Raw genomic sequence first — 17,577 nt, 5'->3', positions numbered from 1 at the left:
CAAAATAGGTATCCCTGTAAACTTCATTTCAGTTCTACTTGTATGAAACCCAACCTTCCCGCAATAGGCAGTGACCCAGATGTTGATGGGCGCCAAAGTAGCTATGCGGTCTTCATGACAAATACTCTTAGGTGTGATGATTCGCACTGTGGAACCTTCTAACAAGAAATGATATCATTTTGATTGTCCCTTTTCAGCATCAGTAGTAAAGCTTGAAACTTCAGACAAATGCCCCATAGGAGGTTCCACCACGTGTGGTATTAGTGGTACAAAGCACAGCACACAATACAAGACACAGGAGGAGATTTAGAAAACCTCCTTAAAAGAAGTGGTATTGATACCCATAGCAACCAATACGATTCTAGCTATCATAGTAGAAAATAGCTTAAATCTCATTGGATGCTTTAGGCAACACTTTATTAATTAACACATTTAAATATACTATCATATCCAGGATTCAAACCAATAACCTATTGCACCCCAGTTAAACACCCTACTCACTGTTCTATTTGATTCTACATAAAAGCTATGCTATTTCTAATGAGTTGAAGCTACTTGTACTTTGTAAAACAATACTGCAGTATTACAACTGAGTTGATCTATGTAGTGTGCAGCCACATATTCAATCTCATGCACTACATAGATCTGCTCAGCTGCAGTGCTGATCATTCTTTTCACGAAGTCTAATGGGGCGTACAAACGGGGGAGTTAAGTGATTTAAGCCCAATTTAAGCAAGGACCACACCCTGTGTATGCTCTTGAGAGATGGCGATGCAGGTCCCATGCATCGCCATTGCCTGGACTAGAACTTGACTACGTGTAGTCAAGATCTAGTTAGATTGCCAGTTTTCTCACCAGAGAACACTGCTTAACACAGATCGCTCAGCACACATTGCTGGTGCATAGCATGTATTTCAGCGATGTGTGCTGAGCGATCTGTGCTAAACTAGATCAATAACAATAGGGCTTACAGTAAGTCATCCTGTGTATACTTACGGTAAGCTTAAAATAGTTCTTACATTCTCTAGCTTTCTATGCAGGGTCAGCTAGCTCTAGAATAGAGTATCAGACTGCAATGCCACAGGCAATGGGTTTGAATCCTAAATATGTCAGCATCTTGAAATGTAATAAAGGACAGTGTGACTAAATAATAAAGAGCTCTTAAGTTAAGTTCTTGAATGTGTATAGGTATTAGCAAAGGAAGTGGTGGAAGAAAGAGACATTGGCAGTCAAGAGATGTCAGGCCTAAAAGAGGAGGGAAGCTACGAGTGAAGTAAATAAAACAGATATTTATGATGTGCCCCTACACACCCCCTATCCCAGAGGTGTGGAACCTTTTTTCTCCCAAGGGCCCTTTCGAAATGGATAAAACCCTTCGGCGGTCATAGAAAAAAATTAGCAAATTATAGAGTACCCTGCTTCTTCCGTCCCACGCTCCGACTGCCGCTGAATAACTGCTGCCGGCTGCTGCCTCTCACGAGAACTTGCTCCCGGCCGCGTCACCACCACCAGCTCATGCAAGAACTCCCCCTTACTGGTCTCCTGGGCAGCCAGACGGGCGGTTCAGCCAAACTGGCTACGGGAACCGTTTAAGACCCACAGCCGGAGGTTCCCCACCCCTGCCCTACCCTGTAGTGCTGTGTGATAGGATCCCTCTCAGTGGGGTGGTGAGATAGAAGCCCATAGGTTTGTATGGGGGCAACACCATTTGAACATGGCATTGCTTACTGCATCCAAGCCGCAGAATCTATCACATTCAGGGCCGGCTCTACCATTAGGCATCTTTAGGCAACTGCCTAGAGCTCTGGGATCTGGAGGGGCGCCACCAATCTGCTTATCAAAAAATCAAGGATATCTATGAGGATCCTTGTTGTACTTAATGCAGGTGGCTGCTGTGGAACTTCTAATGCTGTGTACACACGGTCCGATTTCCTTTCCGATGTTGATGATATAGTCAACATCGGATCGGCATCGGATCGGAATCGGATGCAGATCGCAAGGGTTTTAACCCTTGCGATACCGATCCGATCCCGATGCACGTTCACGTATCGGAAGCCAGAAAGTCTTGGCTGCCTTGTCTATATAGTGCAGATCTGTCAAAATGGGGTTTTTCGAATTTTTTTGGTCCTCAATGTCGACACAGTCGACATAGACACTGAAACGTAGGCTGAAGTTTGGCCTAGGGTGTTGAAAAGCCTTTTACAAACCTCTGGAAATAGTTTTTTTTTTTTTTGGGGGGGGGGGGGGGGGGGGGGGGGGATTTGCCCATATTTTGGGGTTTGCTACATTCTGCCCATAGCCTCAAAACAAGGCAGTTAGTGGCTGATTGGCTGGTATTTTATCTCTCTGCACTTTATCCCTCTCCAAGGCTTAGTACATATTCCCCATAGGAAAAATAAGCTTCACTGTCACCCGCCAGTCTAATAAAGTCCACTCTGCCAATTCTCCTAATCTTAGAGGAAGGAGCATACTGTCTGTGTTCCTAATTAAAAAACAAAACGACAAATGCTATGAAAATAACTTTGTATAATATGGCGACAGAGCTGTAGAATAGGACATGACTGCATACTATACATGTGGTCATTGGCAACATTTAACTACTGAAACTAAGGAACTGATTCAGGTTCGCTCACTAAGCAGCAGTCGTTTGCTGCTAAACAAGCAGATAAATGCCTCCTGCCGATACTTTTGATTTGATTTGGCTATGGCCGAGAACAGGGCGTGCAGGCTTCGACTCTCCTGCGTACGCGTGGGGACACCCAGCGTTTTTCTGGGTGCACCCACCATTTTCGTGGGCATGCCCAAGAAATGCTGGGCGTCCCCTGTTCATGCATATTCCACCTTATGCATGCGCTGAGCCACACCATCAGTTCCCGGAGCAAATTTGCAGGGGACTGAATCAGGCCCTAAATACTGTAACTACTACAACTATATTAAAACACGTTAGAAGAGCCTAGATTTCTGTATAGGCAGGTATTGGCCTTTCTTACACACAATAAAAGAGGTATTTCCCATGGCAACAAGGAGTTAAGCGAGGAGGTTCGGCTGTGCCTGTGCACTGGTAACTTGGTAACCAGATGACCTGGCAGGTTCTAGTGACTAAAGGGAGGTTATTCAGCCCTGTGACTCACCAACGCTTCACATCGCAATAATGAACTGCAGTGACTCATAAGAGTAAAACGCCAGTGAATGACCTTGAGACAATGCATGGCTTGTGTTTATAATTGGTAGGTTGCATTATAAAGTAATACTCCCAGAGCAGCCGTACGCTGATGGAATAACATGTGTATCTGGAGAACTTTACAGTGCTGTTTTTGTAGTGTTTTTCTATGTTCTGAATTTCGTGTAGACACCGTGGGCAAAATGAAATAGGGTGAGAGTTTCAGAAAGTGAGAGATTTTGGGAGAGTTTTCCCCTTCTTTTTAAAGCAGCAATCAATTACACTGCAAAACCAGGTTGATTTTGCCATGTAATTGATTGCTGCTTTAAAAAACATGGGAAAACTCTCCCAAAATCTCTCACTTTCTGAAACTCTCACCCTATTACATTTGGCCCAGAGTCTTCATTTTTATTATGTGTTTGTTAACGATGTTCTCATCAGACATAATTGTTTATTTGCATTACTGGGGGGATGTGACACATACAATTATATTTTTCAAAACTGCTTTCTGAGTTTTGCTCGGAAATCTTATATGGATGGGCATCGATGGTTTCCCAATGATTGTCGATGGTTTTCGCATTAGTGGCAAATATCTGACAGTTCTTCAACAACATCAGTGACGAAGATACAGGAATTTTATTTTTAAGCCATTGCAGAAGGAATTGAGCTTAGTGTCCCCCACTGTAATTGGCCACTTCGCCTCATCCCCTTCCTGGATTGGCCTGCCACCCACTGAGCTTTGGTCTCCTCTCAATGGTTTCTTGGCATTGATGTGAAGCTACAATGGCCTCTTTGACAGAGACTACTGATATTATATCAACCAATAACCATCATTAACCTTTTCTCTGTTTTCTTATGCAGCACAACCATTCAAAGGAGAAGGGGGGGGGGGGGGGGGCGGTGCAATCTGCAACATGTGTGCACCCTTCGTCCTCTAACTCTCCGAACTACAGCTTAGTATTTTTAGTAAAGTTTACTAGATAAACCGAGTGGGGACATTTGCGGGACTTTCAGGGGCATTTGTGGAAGGTGTGGACAGTGTATGTAGAGTTTGAGGGGCATGTTGGCATGACTGATTGGTATGTGCCAAGGTTTGGGTGGCTGAATGGTGTATGTTGGGGTCTAGCAAATGGAGACGTCAAAGTGGCATGCTGGGACAGAGAAATTTATGTGGACCAATGAAGAGTGGTCTGCGTGGCATGTGGTCAGATCTGAATAGTATGTGGGGAAACTATGGATTGGTAGAATAACAAGGGTAGGAGCGGGAAACGTGCCCTGGGCACTAATACTGAAGGAGCACCAGTAAGGGGACAGACCTGGCCTGCATAATCCTTGGTGGGCAGAGCTGCTGAGAGCCACACACTATTTTCCTGTGGCAAAATCCCACCAATACCCTGTTAGCCTCTCTTCCTAAAGATGCCCACCCCACACCCTCCCCTGTCCTCACACACACACACACACACACACACACACACACACACACACATACACACACCACCAATCTCCAATGAATGATGAGCCAAAATTTGAAATACTTGGCTGTAACAAGGCAGTTTCTACACCAAAGGATGACTGTCTGCGGGCAACAGTGATGCCTGGTGGAGGTTCCCTGCAAGTTTGGGGCTGCATTTTAGCAAATAGAGTTGTGGATTTGGTCAGGATTACAGGTAGGTACTTATACACCATGCAATTCCATCAGGAAGGGATCTGATTGGCTCCAAATTTATTCTGCAGCAGGACAATGATCCCAAACATACAGCCAAAGTCATTGAGGACTACAGTATATTCAGCATTAAGAAGACCAAGGAGTCCTGGAAGTAATGATATGGTCCCTACAGAGCCCTGATCTCATCATCGAGTCTGTCTGGGATCACATGAAGAGACAGAAGGATTGGAGCAAGCTACAACCACAGTGGGTATAATAACATGCAATTTTGGAGAATGAGCGCTAAAAATAAAAATTGTCAGAGGAAAGAAAACTTTGAATAGTAAATAGTTAATATATCTTGAAAAAGTGTGCTTGGCGCATGAAAGGCGTTGATCCCTACTGCCCGTGGAGGAGAGAAGATCCTGACTGCCTTACCCCGCTACCCAGATCAAGCCCAGCGACACCTTAATCCAGCAGCACTGAGACTCGCCGAAGCAGTAAAAGTGACGGAGCGGAGATAGATGCGGCTTCTACAACCACCGCCGCTAGTTCCTAACATAGCATGCAGAGCCTGGATAGAGGTAGGGATAGTGTCAGGACTCCCCACTGACTTATTAAATACTGTGCAGATGTTACACAACTGTACTTGTCCTTTTCTCCGGGCATTGTAAACCCAATAACAACCCTAAATGTCTAGCTGAGCTCCAGGAATGGATGAGTGCCAGTTGACTGACACTGAATCCTGATAAAACATAAGTACTTAAGATAGGACCTCAACATCAAAAGGACAAGACTGCAGCATAGCCATCCAACCGGGCAGACACTTGGGGGTACAGAATTACAAAACTCTAATCATGTGCGGAATCTTGGTGTGGTACTGGATGGTGGATTGACACTTAAACATCAGATATCGGCCACAATCAAATCCTCATTCTTTCATCTAAGGAACATAGCCAGAATCAAACATTTAATGCCCTCTGAAGATCTGCCAAAAGTCAAACATGCATTTGTATCATCTCGTTTGTGTTAGGGATCTGGGTGTGACCCCACTGTTGGAGTGCCGTGACAGGCACGTGTGGATGATGGTGGTGGGCTGAGCCCTCAGCCGGGACCGCTGTTTAGAACGGCCACGGCAAAACCCTACTCTGACTCTACTGGCCGTCCTGGGCAGGTGACCGTAGGTTGCGAGGTGGTAGGCTTTAGTTGCCGCGTTCGAAGGAGCGAGTTAAGCCCGCTCCGACCCCGATGCAACCAGGTTTTAGGATGGTACAAACCTACGGCGACCGTCAGGGACAGGACCAAGAAGAGATCTAACTACAGGCGCTAACTGGACAGCACACCCTTGCTAATGGCACCAGGCCAAGGACGGGGAGTGTGATCAAGTCACAGGCACCGCACCAACTGACGACAGGGTGCCACCAAACAAAATACACGCCAACATAAAATAGTACACTTAAAGTAACGGTACTCCAAAACAGGCGTGAACCCACAGCCGTGGGTCTCTCCGAACCACGGAGAGCTGAACCAGGACAATAATAACTTAGGAAGAAGGGTCGATTGCCCACAGAAATAAAGAATAAAGAACCAGGCTCCACTGGAGCACTTACATGGCCGGACCAAACCCACCGGCAGCACATGATAGTAACGTGCTCGCTGGGAGCGACTTGGCAGGACTTGATGGTGTTGCACTGACCAAGACGGAACCAGATCCGGACCAAGACCGGACCCAGACGGGACCGGAACCGGACCAGGACTGGACACTGACCACAGCTGGGCAATGGCTGCATGGGGACTGAACTAGGACACCAACTGGACGATGATTGGACCCAGACTGCAGTAGGACAAGATACTTGACAGAACAAGACAAATCCAGACCAGGACAGGACAAGCTGCAGGGAGCAATGACCTGACAGGTGAGCAACAGGAAGCCCAAAGACTGCAGGTCTCAGCAACAGGAACAGGAAATTGCAAAACAGGCAACAAGAAGCTATCACCGGCCCTGCATTGCTGGGGAGAATGCCTTAGGAAGGGCTCAGGTGATTAGCACGCCTGTGACATATTCAGCCAACCTGCCAGCAGGAATAATGAGCTCATTATCCATCAGCTTTGCGAATAAATCAAGTACCAGAAGATTTAAGCTGCAATGGCACAGACTGACCACCGGAGGCCACCAGAGAGTCAAATGCCAAACACAAATTGAACAGAACACAAAACCGAACTGAAACATTACTAATGGTTCCTAACAGTTTGGGTTACTGCAATGCCCTCTATCTGGGTCTCCCAGCAAAAGAACTGCACTGATTACAGCTGATACAAAACATAGCTGCCAGGCTATTAACCAACCAGCCCCATTCTAGCCACATAACTCCCATCTCTACTCCCTTCACTGGCGCCCAATAAAATGGCAATTCATTTTCAAGATCAACTTACTGAGTTTCATAGCCCTACATGACCAAGGCCCAAGGTACCTGAAGCAGCTTCTGATTCCATACTGTTCCAGCCGGGTACCGCGATCTGTAGATGAAGGACTTTTAGCAGTACCTAGGATCTCCTGTAATTCATCTGGGGGATCGAGCTTTTAGCCATGCGGCTCTGACTCTATGGAACTCACTTTCCCGCACAGTTTGAGAGGCCCCCACTCTAGAATGCTTCAAAAACAGACTCAAGACTTTCCTGTTTACTCAAGCATTTCCTTCATTCCCTTAAGTATCGTTTCTGAAAAGCTTTTCTGTACTTCATTGTTTATGTACTGTAATACATTCATTCTATCTGTTAAGCACCTTGAGTCCTATTGGAGAAAGAGCGCTATAGAAATAAAATGATTATTATTATTATTATTATTATTATTATTATTATTAAATGAGCTTTTATGTTGAATAAAAGACATGATAAAGTTAAATCACGCAGTAGATGATTTTATTATTTTATAATGCTCTTGATAAGGTAATTTTACTTTTATCTATGTCCATCTCTGTTTCCCAGACATGCGAAATACAGCCAAGAAGGAAGAGTGATCTGTGGTAGATCATGCAGATGTTGCTGCTTACATCTCCCAGATGATATCACTCTCTCCATGCAACAAGCACTGAAGGACTCTGCTAACATTACTAACAAATCATGCCCAATTTATAAACTAACTGCACAAGCATGTTTATTGTGACAGTTGTATAGAGCAGAAACAGATCTTTACTCTTGGAACTTTTGAGGTCATTCAAGAGATATTAATGAGGATGGGGACTGAAATCCGGATACTCAAAGCCAGAAACGCATCAAACAAGTGAAACAACACAGCGGGCAACTTCTAGGGTAATTGCAGCCTACAGAATGCACACGCAGGGGAAGGGCTCTGTAGCAAATGTACAGAGGGATTCGGTATTGAATCCCGGCGGTCGGGATCCCGGCGTTCAGAATCCCGACGCCGGAATCCCGACAGCCGAAATGCCGACAAGGGGGGGACGTGGATCGCCCCCCCTTGCGGGCTCGCTGCGCTCGCCACGCAGCGGGCCCGGTGCCTCGCTACGTTCGGCACACTAATTTATTCTCCCTCCAGGGGTGTCGTGGACACCCCAGGAGGGAGAATGTGTCGGCATTTCGGCGGTCGGGATTCCGGCGTCGGGATTCTGAACGCCGGGATCCCGACCGCCGGGATTTTAACTGCATCCCGTACAGAGACATACACACACCTGATTTATAGTTACCTCCCCTCCTGCATTCTGCAGGAGACTCCCTGAAATAGCAGCAATCTCCCTCTCTCCCTCATTAGTCTAGCAATCTCCCCCATGTCACCTAGCCCACATTACAGTGTTACACCGCAGTTACCTCCCCTCCTGCATTCTGCAGGAGAATCCCTGACATAGCAGCAATCTCCCTCTCTCCCTCATTAGTCTAGCCATCTCCCTCATGTCACCTAGACCACATTACACTGTTACATTTTTGGGGAAAAAAGGAATGAGAGATAGATACAGTTACATTGAATCATCAGCACCACTTCCCAGCACTTTACCAAGTATAGTAGCTCCTACTAACTGCTTTGGGGATCATCTACATTCAGAGGTGTAACTAGAACTCTTTGGGTCCCAATTTTGCTATGCCCCCCCCCCCCCCCCTCGTTCCGCTGAGAGACCAAAACAATGCTGGGGAAAGATGTGAGATAGGGGTGGTCGGTCAGGAAAAGAGAAGGAATGTGAGGAGAATGAGGGAGAGGAGCAAGCGAGAAAGGGAGAAGGTATGAGCAGGAGTGAGAGAATGTCAGGGAGGGAAGGAGAGAGAGAGAGTCTGGTAGAAACAGTGTCAGCTGCTGCGGAGGGGGGGTGACGAGGCACAGGGAGCCGCGGTTGCGGTGGGGAAGGATCAGGGGAAGAAAGGGATGGGACGGCGGCACTGTGGCTGCCGAGGCACTAGCTAATAAAGGTCTAATGGGTGCAGGGGATGCCTGCTTAGCCCTCGGGCCCCCCAAAGGCCCGGACCCCATAGCAGTTTCACCCCCCTGCACCCTCCATAGTTACAGTCTTAAGAAAGTTCCCAGCTAGCGAAGGGAACGAAATGCGTTGACGTTATCATTCACCTGGAATTGGAGACCCATTCAGCACACCGTCAGCCCGATCAACAGCTGAAGTGCAGCTTGTCTCACGCAGCCGGCAATCAGCAGTTTCTTGCTTCACGCTGACCGGGACGGCTTTGACACAGATTCCCCCCTATGGTCCCCCGCTGACCTCTCGCCCTGTCTCTAGCTGAAGTGCAGCTTCCATCAGCTATCTACACGAACCGCTCGCCACGCTACAGCGAGTGACTGTCACCAGCTACACCTCAGAGCAGAGCAACTCCAGCCACCGCTAAATCCACTCCTTATGCCGCTGTGGTCTGGACGGTGGATCCGTCGCTGACTACAGGCAGGTACACCGGCTTGCTGCCGAGAGGAGTGGAAGCTACTTCTGGTAGGAGATTTATCCAAATCAACAACCGGGACCGCTCGCTGGAACCATCTGTATAACAGCACGGAGAGAGTGCTGCTTAACGGGGTGAGCATTAACATACCATACCTGTGACTATAATTATTCTTTACAACATAAACTTCATCGGTCAGTCCACACACAATATTTGTATGTGTGCACAATCTGGAATCCCCCCCCCCCCCCATCTGATTTATCTGGCATTGCAAACCAATATCTGAAAAATCCTGTCGACTAATTGACATTGCTGAAATCTACTGAGCTATTATAGCTTACAATATTGGGATCCCAATTCATGATCTTATTCATCTGATTTTTTTAATTTTGTGCTTAATTTTGTGCTTTTTATGTAATATATCAAATGTATTTTTATGTACTTTTTTCTCTATATAAAATTTGAAAAAAGCAACAGTGTGTCCTTTATTCATTTTATTCAGCCAAGCTAAGTGTGTTCCCTAATATTATTGTGCAACCCAGCAGCGCAATTCACTTCAACCCCCCCATAGTTACGCCACTGTCTATATTTGGATAGAAGTCATTTTAAAAGATTCCTCTCAGATGTAGCAGTACACCCCCACGCTTCTAGGTGCCATGTGCCGTTGGGGCGCTGTGCAAAATTCTACTACCAACTATAATCTCCCTGAAACTAGTTTTAAAAAGTAGGCAAGTATGACCTGATAAACAAGGAAAAAAGGTCAGTTACCAAAGTAACTGAAGGGGCGCCTGTATGAGTGGTTCCTGCCAGCAGCTGTCAATATAAGGGATTGTCAGTCCCTATAGAAAATAGAAAAAGGAGGGTGGTAGACTGCGCTTATTGATGACAGAGTGAGGAAAATTAAAAAAGTAATTTAATTGTATAATAACATGCTACAATGTAAACACATGAATTACAATAAACACAATGTAAAAGGGGGGGGAAAGGGGGAGGGGGGATGTAAAATGCTGCATCCACTGAATTAGTGATATCACCTTTCTAAGTCCACAGTTTAAATGGGTAACCGGGAGATGAAATGATCCTTTAGGCTTGGCCACAGCGGTGCTCAGTTGAAACTTCTTCCAGATTTAATATGGGGGTTGCATGCCTCCCAGTTGGAAATGCGAAGTGGTGTTGAGACGTCCGCAGGGTGACTCTGGGTGGGTATAAGATAGGCGGCTTGCCTTCAGATGGTGAGTGCCTCACTCCAGGTCAAATGGGCCGATGGTGGTTAGCAGGTGTGGAACTCCAGTTAGCTTGAGGTGGCAGGTGGTGATGGTGGAAAGCAGCGTGATGGATAGGCAATCAGGAGCCTGGTCCAACGCGTTTCGCCGCAATAAGCAGCTTTTTCAAGGTATGACCTGATGGTGTGCATAGATGGTTAGTGATCTGTACTGCACATGTGTCAGAGGCACCCTCCTCTCTGGTGACACGGTAGACTGACATTGTGCCAGAGTCTTCTGTGTATGTGCAGGTCTCCGGGACACAAACCAGTAGGTAATGTGATAGCATTACGCCTTCATGCTGCTTACAGCTATTCGTAAAGAAGGTCTCTTATATGCTCCTAATAATTCTTCTTAGTGGGTCTGAATCAGATTTTCCTGCAGGTCTGTACGGAGGATGGTACCACGGGTTTCGCATTGAGCAATACTTGTTTGCTGGGCATCCACAATTTTGAGCAATAATGGACAACTCATTTGTATGCATCTCACTCACCTGTGGCTGAATAGGTGCAACCTGGCAGCATCTGGCCATTTGCTTGTGAGTTAAGTCTTCCAGGGGCCTGTCCTAGGCATGTGAATGTAAATGTGGGCTAATCAGATGTAAGCATCTTCTTGACCAAGGACTTGGGACATTTTGGGTTGAAAGGGCTGGTGCAGCAGCACAGATGCAGACGGAGATCCGCATATATTTTGGAGCATGTCTCTGGCAGGCCTACGAGTAACTCAGAATCAGCCCAATTGTGTACCCATCACAAACACTCAAATAAGGTTTTTTTTGCATTGTTTAATGATTAGTCAGAATCATTGAACAAGAACCATCATTGCGACCCAGCTACCGTGGGAGGAAGGGGGAGTGGGTACTAGTGACACCATCCCACATACATTTCAGCAGCAGCAACCTCTCTCCTCAACGCACATGGTGTTTGCTGGGCTGCAGTGGGGCCAGAGAAATATTCCAAGGGGGTGTGACCATGCTTCCTGTAATCAGACCACACCCTGAAAAGTACCTGGGCCCGGCCTATCTCTCCATGGCCCTGACTGTGACTTTTTAAACAAAGGAAACCTAAACTTCTAACTGTGATCAGTTACTGACATTATCCAACATCTACTCCTCCAGTAATTTGCTGATAAACTAAACACAATCAGCAGATCCCCAATCAACAAGACAGCGTATTGTACAGTAGCTAGATGAAAGCAACACATCAGGGCATAGGACATCTACAGCCAGTGTCTTAAGATGGGCATTCAATACTGCGATTTCTCACAGCAGTGTACGCACAACCGATCACAAGCGAGCAGCCCGGGACCTTCCCGGGTGACAGGATCCCGGGTGGCAGTGGATCTCCGACTCAGGTCAGATCCACTGCGCACGGGACTGTGCATCGGACCTGAGGGGACATCACACTGACAAGATTTGGCCCAATTTCTCTGCCCGTTCTGTCGGGAACGGGCGAAATCGGCCCAAATCGAGTTAGTATATGGGGACCTTAAGATGCAAATGCTACTGTGCTCTCCCCCAGATGCCTCTGCGCTCATTGGACGTAGCTCCTCCTCTGTCCCTATAGCTGTGTCAGTGGCGTAAGTTCATACCAGTTGCCCGGAGGCAAGATACATGTTGGTGCCCACCCCCACCTCCTCCCATGCCTGATTTAAAGAAGCTGACTTTGGCCCCGTTTTCGCTTGTGGGGGGGAGTTGCGCATGTAGAAATAATTAGATGATTAGTGAATATTGAATGATCGAGTGGCAATGGAGCCAGTGCCCCTTTTAAGGCTGGCACCTGGTGGCAGATGACTCGATTGCCTCTGGGAGTTCCACCACTGGCTGCGGTGCATAAGTAAACACAATCGGTAAATGTATTAATGTCTGAGATTGCTGCAGGTGTGGGATTTTTGGCAGATCTCAGAAGCAATTTCCCCGCAATTTTTTTTTTTGGTACTTATGTAATATCTGGGCTCCCGTTTTTCTTATGAGACCGCGTCCCCTCGCGGGGCTCGCTGCGCTCACCACGCTTCGGGCACGGTGGCTCGCTGCGCTCGCCACACTATATAAAATCAACTCAATGCGTAGTTGGATAGTAGGGGTATGAAAAAATGGGGTGCATTTAACATGGGAGTCCAGATAATACATAAGTACCTTTTCTTTTCATGCTGAAGTCAGAATATCGATGGTGGGATGCAGGGTCACCCCTCTCCTAATGGCTAAACCTAACCCCCATACCCCCTTCCCCGGCCTCTAGCGCTGCACGCATATTTACAGTTCGGCATCCTGGCAATCAGGATTCCGGTGCGGTGCTGGTATCCTAATTAATGTCAGTATGCCTGCATCTGTTCTGACGGCTCATCTGCTCATTCATTGTAACAAGCTAAGAACACCTTTATACTGATTTTGCACGCTAGTGTAAGAAAGCTGGCTGCCTCCACCCAAGTAACACTATACACAAGAGGTGTGTGATCGGGTCTACTACAGCATGGTCGGTCAAACATCAGTCATTTAAGTTGTGCTTCGTCTGTTTAAAACAATGGAAAAGGCTTCTGCATTATTTCTGGCTGTATGGCTGGATGATGAAGAGGTATTCAGTACAAGGACTGATCTGATTGGACAGTGCTGCTGCGGTGTCACTTGAGTTGTTGTGATCCAGAAATAATTTAGCCGCTGATCGTTGTGACATGGGGCCAGATTCTCTAAGCTTCAAAAGTGATAAAATAGAGAGTGATAATCAGCCAGCCAATCAGCTCCTGTCTGACATTTTTCAAACACAGCCTGTGACATGGCAGGTAGGAGCTGATTGGCTGGCTGTTTATCACTCTGGGTTTGATCACTTTTGAAGTTTAGAGAATCTGTCCCTGTGTGAGAATATGCCAATTATAGATTCCCTTTTTAGTTCAGCTTACATTAGTTTATTAAATGCATAAACTCACACTAATTTACTGTCCCTGTCCGATTAGGCAAATTATAATTAAAGTGGCTGCAGAGTCAGGGAGCAAATTACCTAATATTGAAAATACTGATTAACTGTGTGTTTCCTGGTGGTCTAATGGTGGTAGTTATACTCTGAGGTTCTTAAGGCCCATGGAAGGCACGATGATACAAAAATGAGCCTGCTAAAGAACTAATGTCTGTTGCCTAAAGCGACCATGATTTTACCAAGCAAACACATTGTACGCATGACGCATTATATCTGTATGTAACGCATCCCGCCACTCATCGTCAGAATAACAGTGTTTATAAACGCTCTATGCTTGGTGAAAAGGTGAACTCTGCCGGTAAGAGCTGTCCAATGCAATAGACTTCGGGTTTAGGACCTGAGAATAACACATGTGCAATGGGGGGTGCTGGGAGGGATCCAATTAGATCCCTCTCAGGAGGAAACATGACTAAAAGCCCACAGGCTTCTATAGGGTAATACCAGTAAAGATGGTGTTGCCCAATGCTTAGGAGTGTATTGCAGGGTTGCCTACCCTCCCGGATTCTGCCCCCCCCCCCCCGCATCTCTTGAGCAGCTGCCGGTCGCCTCGTTCAATTACCGCGATTTGTGGCTTTTAACAATGAAGGGGTGGGGCTAAATAGGCAAATAGCCCCGCCCCAACTTGAGGCCCCACAAATTGGGGGGGGGGGGGGGGGATTTCCAGTGCTGATGACGTCTTAATCAGACCCCCGCCCTCAGAAGTGATGCTGCCAGTCTCCTCTCCTCCTTTAAAATCTCATGTTGACCTTTTGACTCTCGATCTTCCCATTGTTGACCTAATGCTTGTGTTGACCTTCCAACCCTGTCATACTTACTCATGTTGACCTATTTCAGGTGTCGACCTTCAGTGGTCGACTCAATGCATGCGGACCTTAATAGGGTCCACCAACATCAGAGATACACTGTGGTTACACGCACATACTGTATAATTCGCACTGCACATGTAACAGGATCACATGACCTCAAATTGGCCCCTGGACATAGGTGCCGATTCTCTTGGTGCTTGAGGGCCCGAGCACCCACGGAACTTGATGAGCACCCACCCGCTCAGCAGCTGCCCACTCGCCCGTGTCCCACTGCACTCCCCCTTCCTCGTCGCTGGCACAGGTACTGTGTGGGCATTTATGTACCTGCACTGTGGGGGCATTTATGTATTTGGCACTGTGTGGGCATTTATGTATTTGGCACTGTGGGGGCATTTATGTATTTGGCACTGTGGGGGCATTTATGTATTTGGCACTGTGTGGGCATTTATGTATTTGGCACTGTGTGGGCATTTATGTATTTGGCACTGTGTGGGCATTTATTTGGCACTGTGGGGGCATTTATGTATTTGGCACTGTGTGGGCATTTATGTATTTGGCAGTGGGGACATTTATGTATTTGGCACAGTGGGGGGGATTTTTGTACCTGCACTGTGGGGGCATTTATGTATTTGGCACTGTTGCCATAATTTGAATATTGGAGACAACTGTGCTGCGTAATATATATCAGTATTATTTCCCATGAAGCCACTCCCCTACATTTTTGGCTTGAGCACCCACCAGCAAAAACATAAATCGGCACCTATGCCCGTGGCCCATACCCTTTGTACATTGTTAATCACCAGCCATATTGTACTTACAGAAGAATTGGGAGTATATTTCAGAAATCGGACAACTTTGGCATCGGAAGCTTTACACGCTAACGCCATATATCGATTCCGAAATGTCCCGTAGATTTTCAGGTGAAATCCAGGCTTGCCCGGCGTGTCTTTGCCGCTGCTGGCGACGTCAATTCCATAGGCTGATAGATCAAAATATAAATTATGTCCTCGGATCTCAGGAGTTGGAACCTGGGTACGGGGAGGAAGACAATCAATAACAAGCTGAACATTTCCACGTCTAAAAAATCAAAATACGATAAGTGTTTCCGTTGATCAAAACATCAGCCTAATTTTCTTAATTAATTCTAATAAAATAAGTACATAATTAGTGACTCTGAGCGTTGCTATAGCGATGTTTCGCTAAGTAATTATGCTTAGTCTATTTGAATAGTTATCAGCAGAGAATAATGTTTCCAATTATGTTTGCAGATGTTTAATTTCCTGTGATAAACTAATATAAAGATTATTGCAGTAGCAACATAATACCACAAAGGAAAAAACAAATCTACATCAGTGAGCGCGACATACAGCGTTTAAATGAATAATCTTGAAACAGAGGAAAACAGAATTTAAAAAAAAAAAATTATGAAAGGGGAATACATATATATATATATATATATATATTATTATTATTATTATAATTTTATTTATAAGGCGCCACAAGTGTTTCGCAGCGCCGTACAAAGGAACAATACAGGGAGACAAAACTTGGCATATATATATACAGTCCAGGTACAGAGCAGCACTACCTTGACCCCTAATGTAATGGTGGGGTGCCTTTCAACACATCACTCCAGACGGTGGCACTCAGCAAATAAAGAAATGTCCAGCAAGTAAGTAACAAAGATTCGAACTTTAATTAGTTCTTCATCAGGATATCATCCTGATGAAGAACTAATTAAAGTTCGAAACGTTTATTATTGACCTGCTGGACATTTCTTTATTTGCTGAGTGCGGCCGTCTGGAGTGATATATGTATATGTAAATGTATGTATGTATGTATCCACTGACGCGACCAAAATTCTCATTCACTCTCTTGTCATCTCCCGCCTTGACTACTGCAACATCCTTCTCTCTGGGCTACCTCTCGCCCGCCTTGCTCCTCTCCAATCCATTCTTAACGCTGCTGCTAGGCTCATCTTCCTCTCCCGCCGCTCTACCTTCGCCTCCCCCCTCTGTCTATCTCTTCACTGGCTCCCCATTCCTTTCCGAGTTCTCTTTAAACTCCTCACCACCACCTACAAGGCTCTCTCCTCCTCCACCGCTCCTTACCTCTCTTCACTGATCTCTATCCACACTCCCTCCCGTCCTCTTCGATCCATCACTGACCGCCGACTGACATCTCACCTAATCACCTCCTCCCACTCCCGTGTCCAAGACTTCTCTCGCGCTGCCCCCCTGCACTGGCACAACCTCCCACCACCCATCAGGTTTCTGATTCCCTTACCTCCTTCAAGCGCTCCCTCAAAACCCACTTTTTTCGACTAGCCTATCCCTCCTCCTAACCTCTTTTTATCCTCCTATCCTGCCTCCGTTCCCCTCCGTTCCTACTTATCCTATTGTATTTCGTTCGTCCACCCACCTATTTTTAGTATGTTAACTCTTATGAGTAGGGTCCTCCTTCCTCACGTACGCACCCTACCTCATTACCTCACCTGTGCTCCTGTCCTGTTCTTCCCTTCCTCTACTTCATCTTCAGTGGCCTATATACAGATCGAGACAGTTTCATCTATCTGGCCAGAGTTCCATATATAAACATACTTACACATACAAACAGTACCTCAAACAGTACAAACCTCAATATAAAAACATACAAATATATATATATATATACACATATATATATATATATATATATACACATATATATATATATATATATATATATATATACATATATACATACATACACACACACATATATATATATATATATATATATATATATATATATACATCATATATACATACAGTAGTTGCATAGGAGCAGCACTCCAATCCACCAAAAATAT

At 45.9% G+C, this 17,577-nt stretch overlaps 1 protein-coding gene across 1 annotated transcript in view; it reads right to left on the bottom strand.

Moving 5' to 3' along the window:
- The window catches only part of LOC146045370 (uncharacterized), a 72,170-nt gene that overhangs the window by 6,372 nt on the left and 48,221 nt on the right, over window positions 1–17,577 (bottom strand). Inside the window, exon 3 of the mRNA XM_083164149.1 lies at window positions 15,545–15,754. Within this exon, the coding sequence (XP_083020275.1) occupies window positions 15,545–15,754 (210 nt within the window). The remainder of the gene's footprint in view (window positions 1–15,544; window positions 15,755–17,577) is intronic.

Source organism: Crinia signifera, chromosome 11 (genome assembly GCF_055691185.1).
Source record: "Crinia signifera chromosome 11, ASM5569118v1, whole genome shotgun sequence".
In the NCBI taxonomy this organism is placed as follows: Eukaryota; Metazoa; Chordata; class Amphibia; order Anura; family Myobatrachidae; genus Crinia; species Crinia signifera.
The sequence above is the reverse complement of the archived record's forward strand: the minus strand, read 5'-3'. Positions and strand labels throughout refer to the sequence as shown.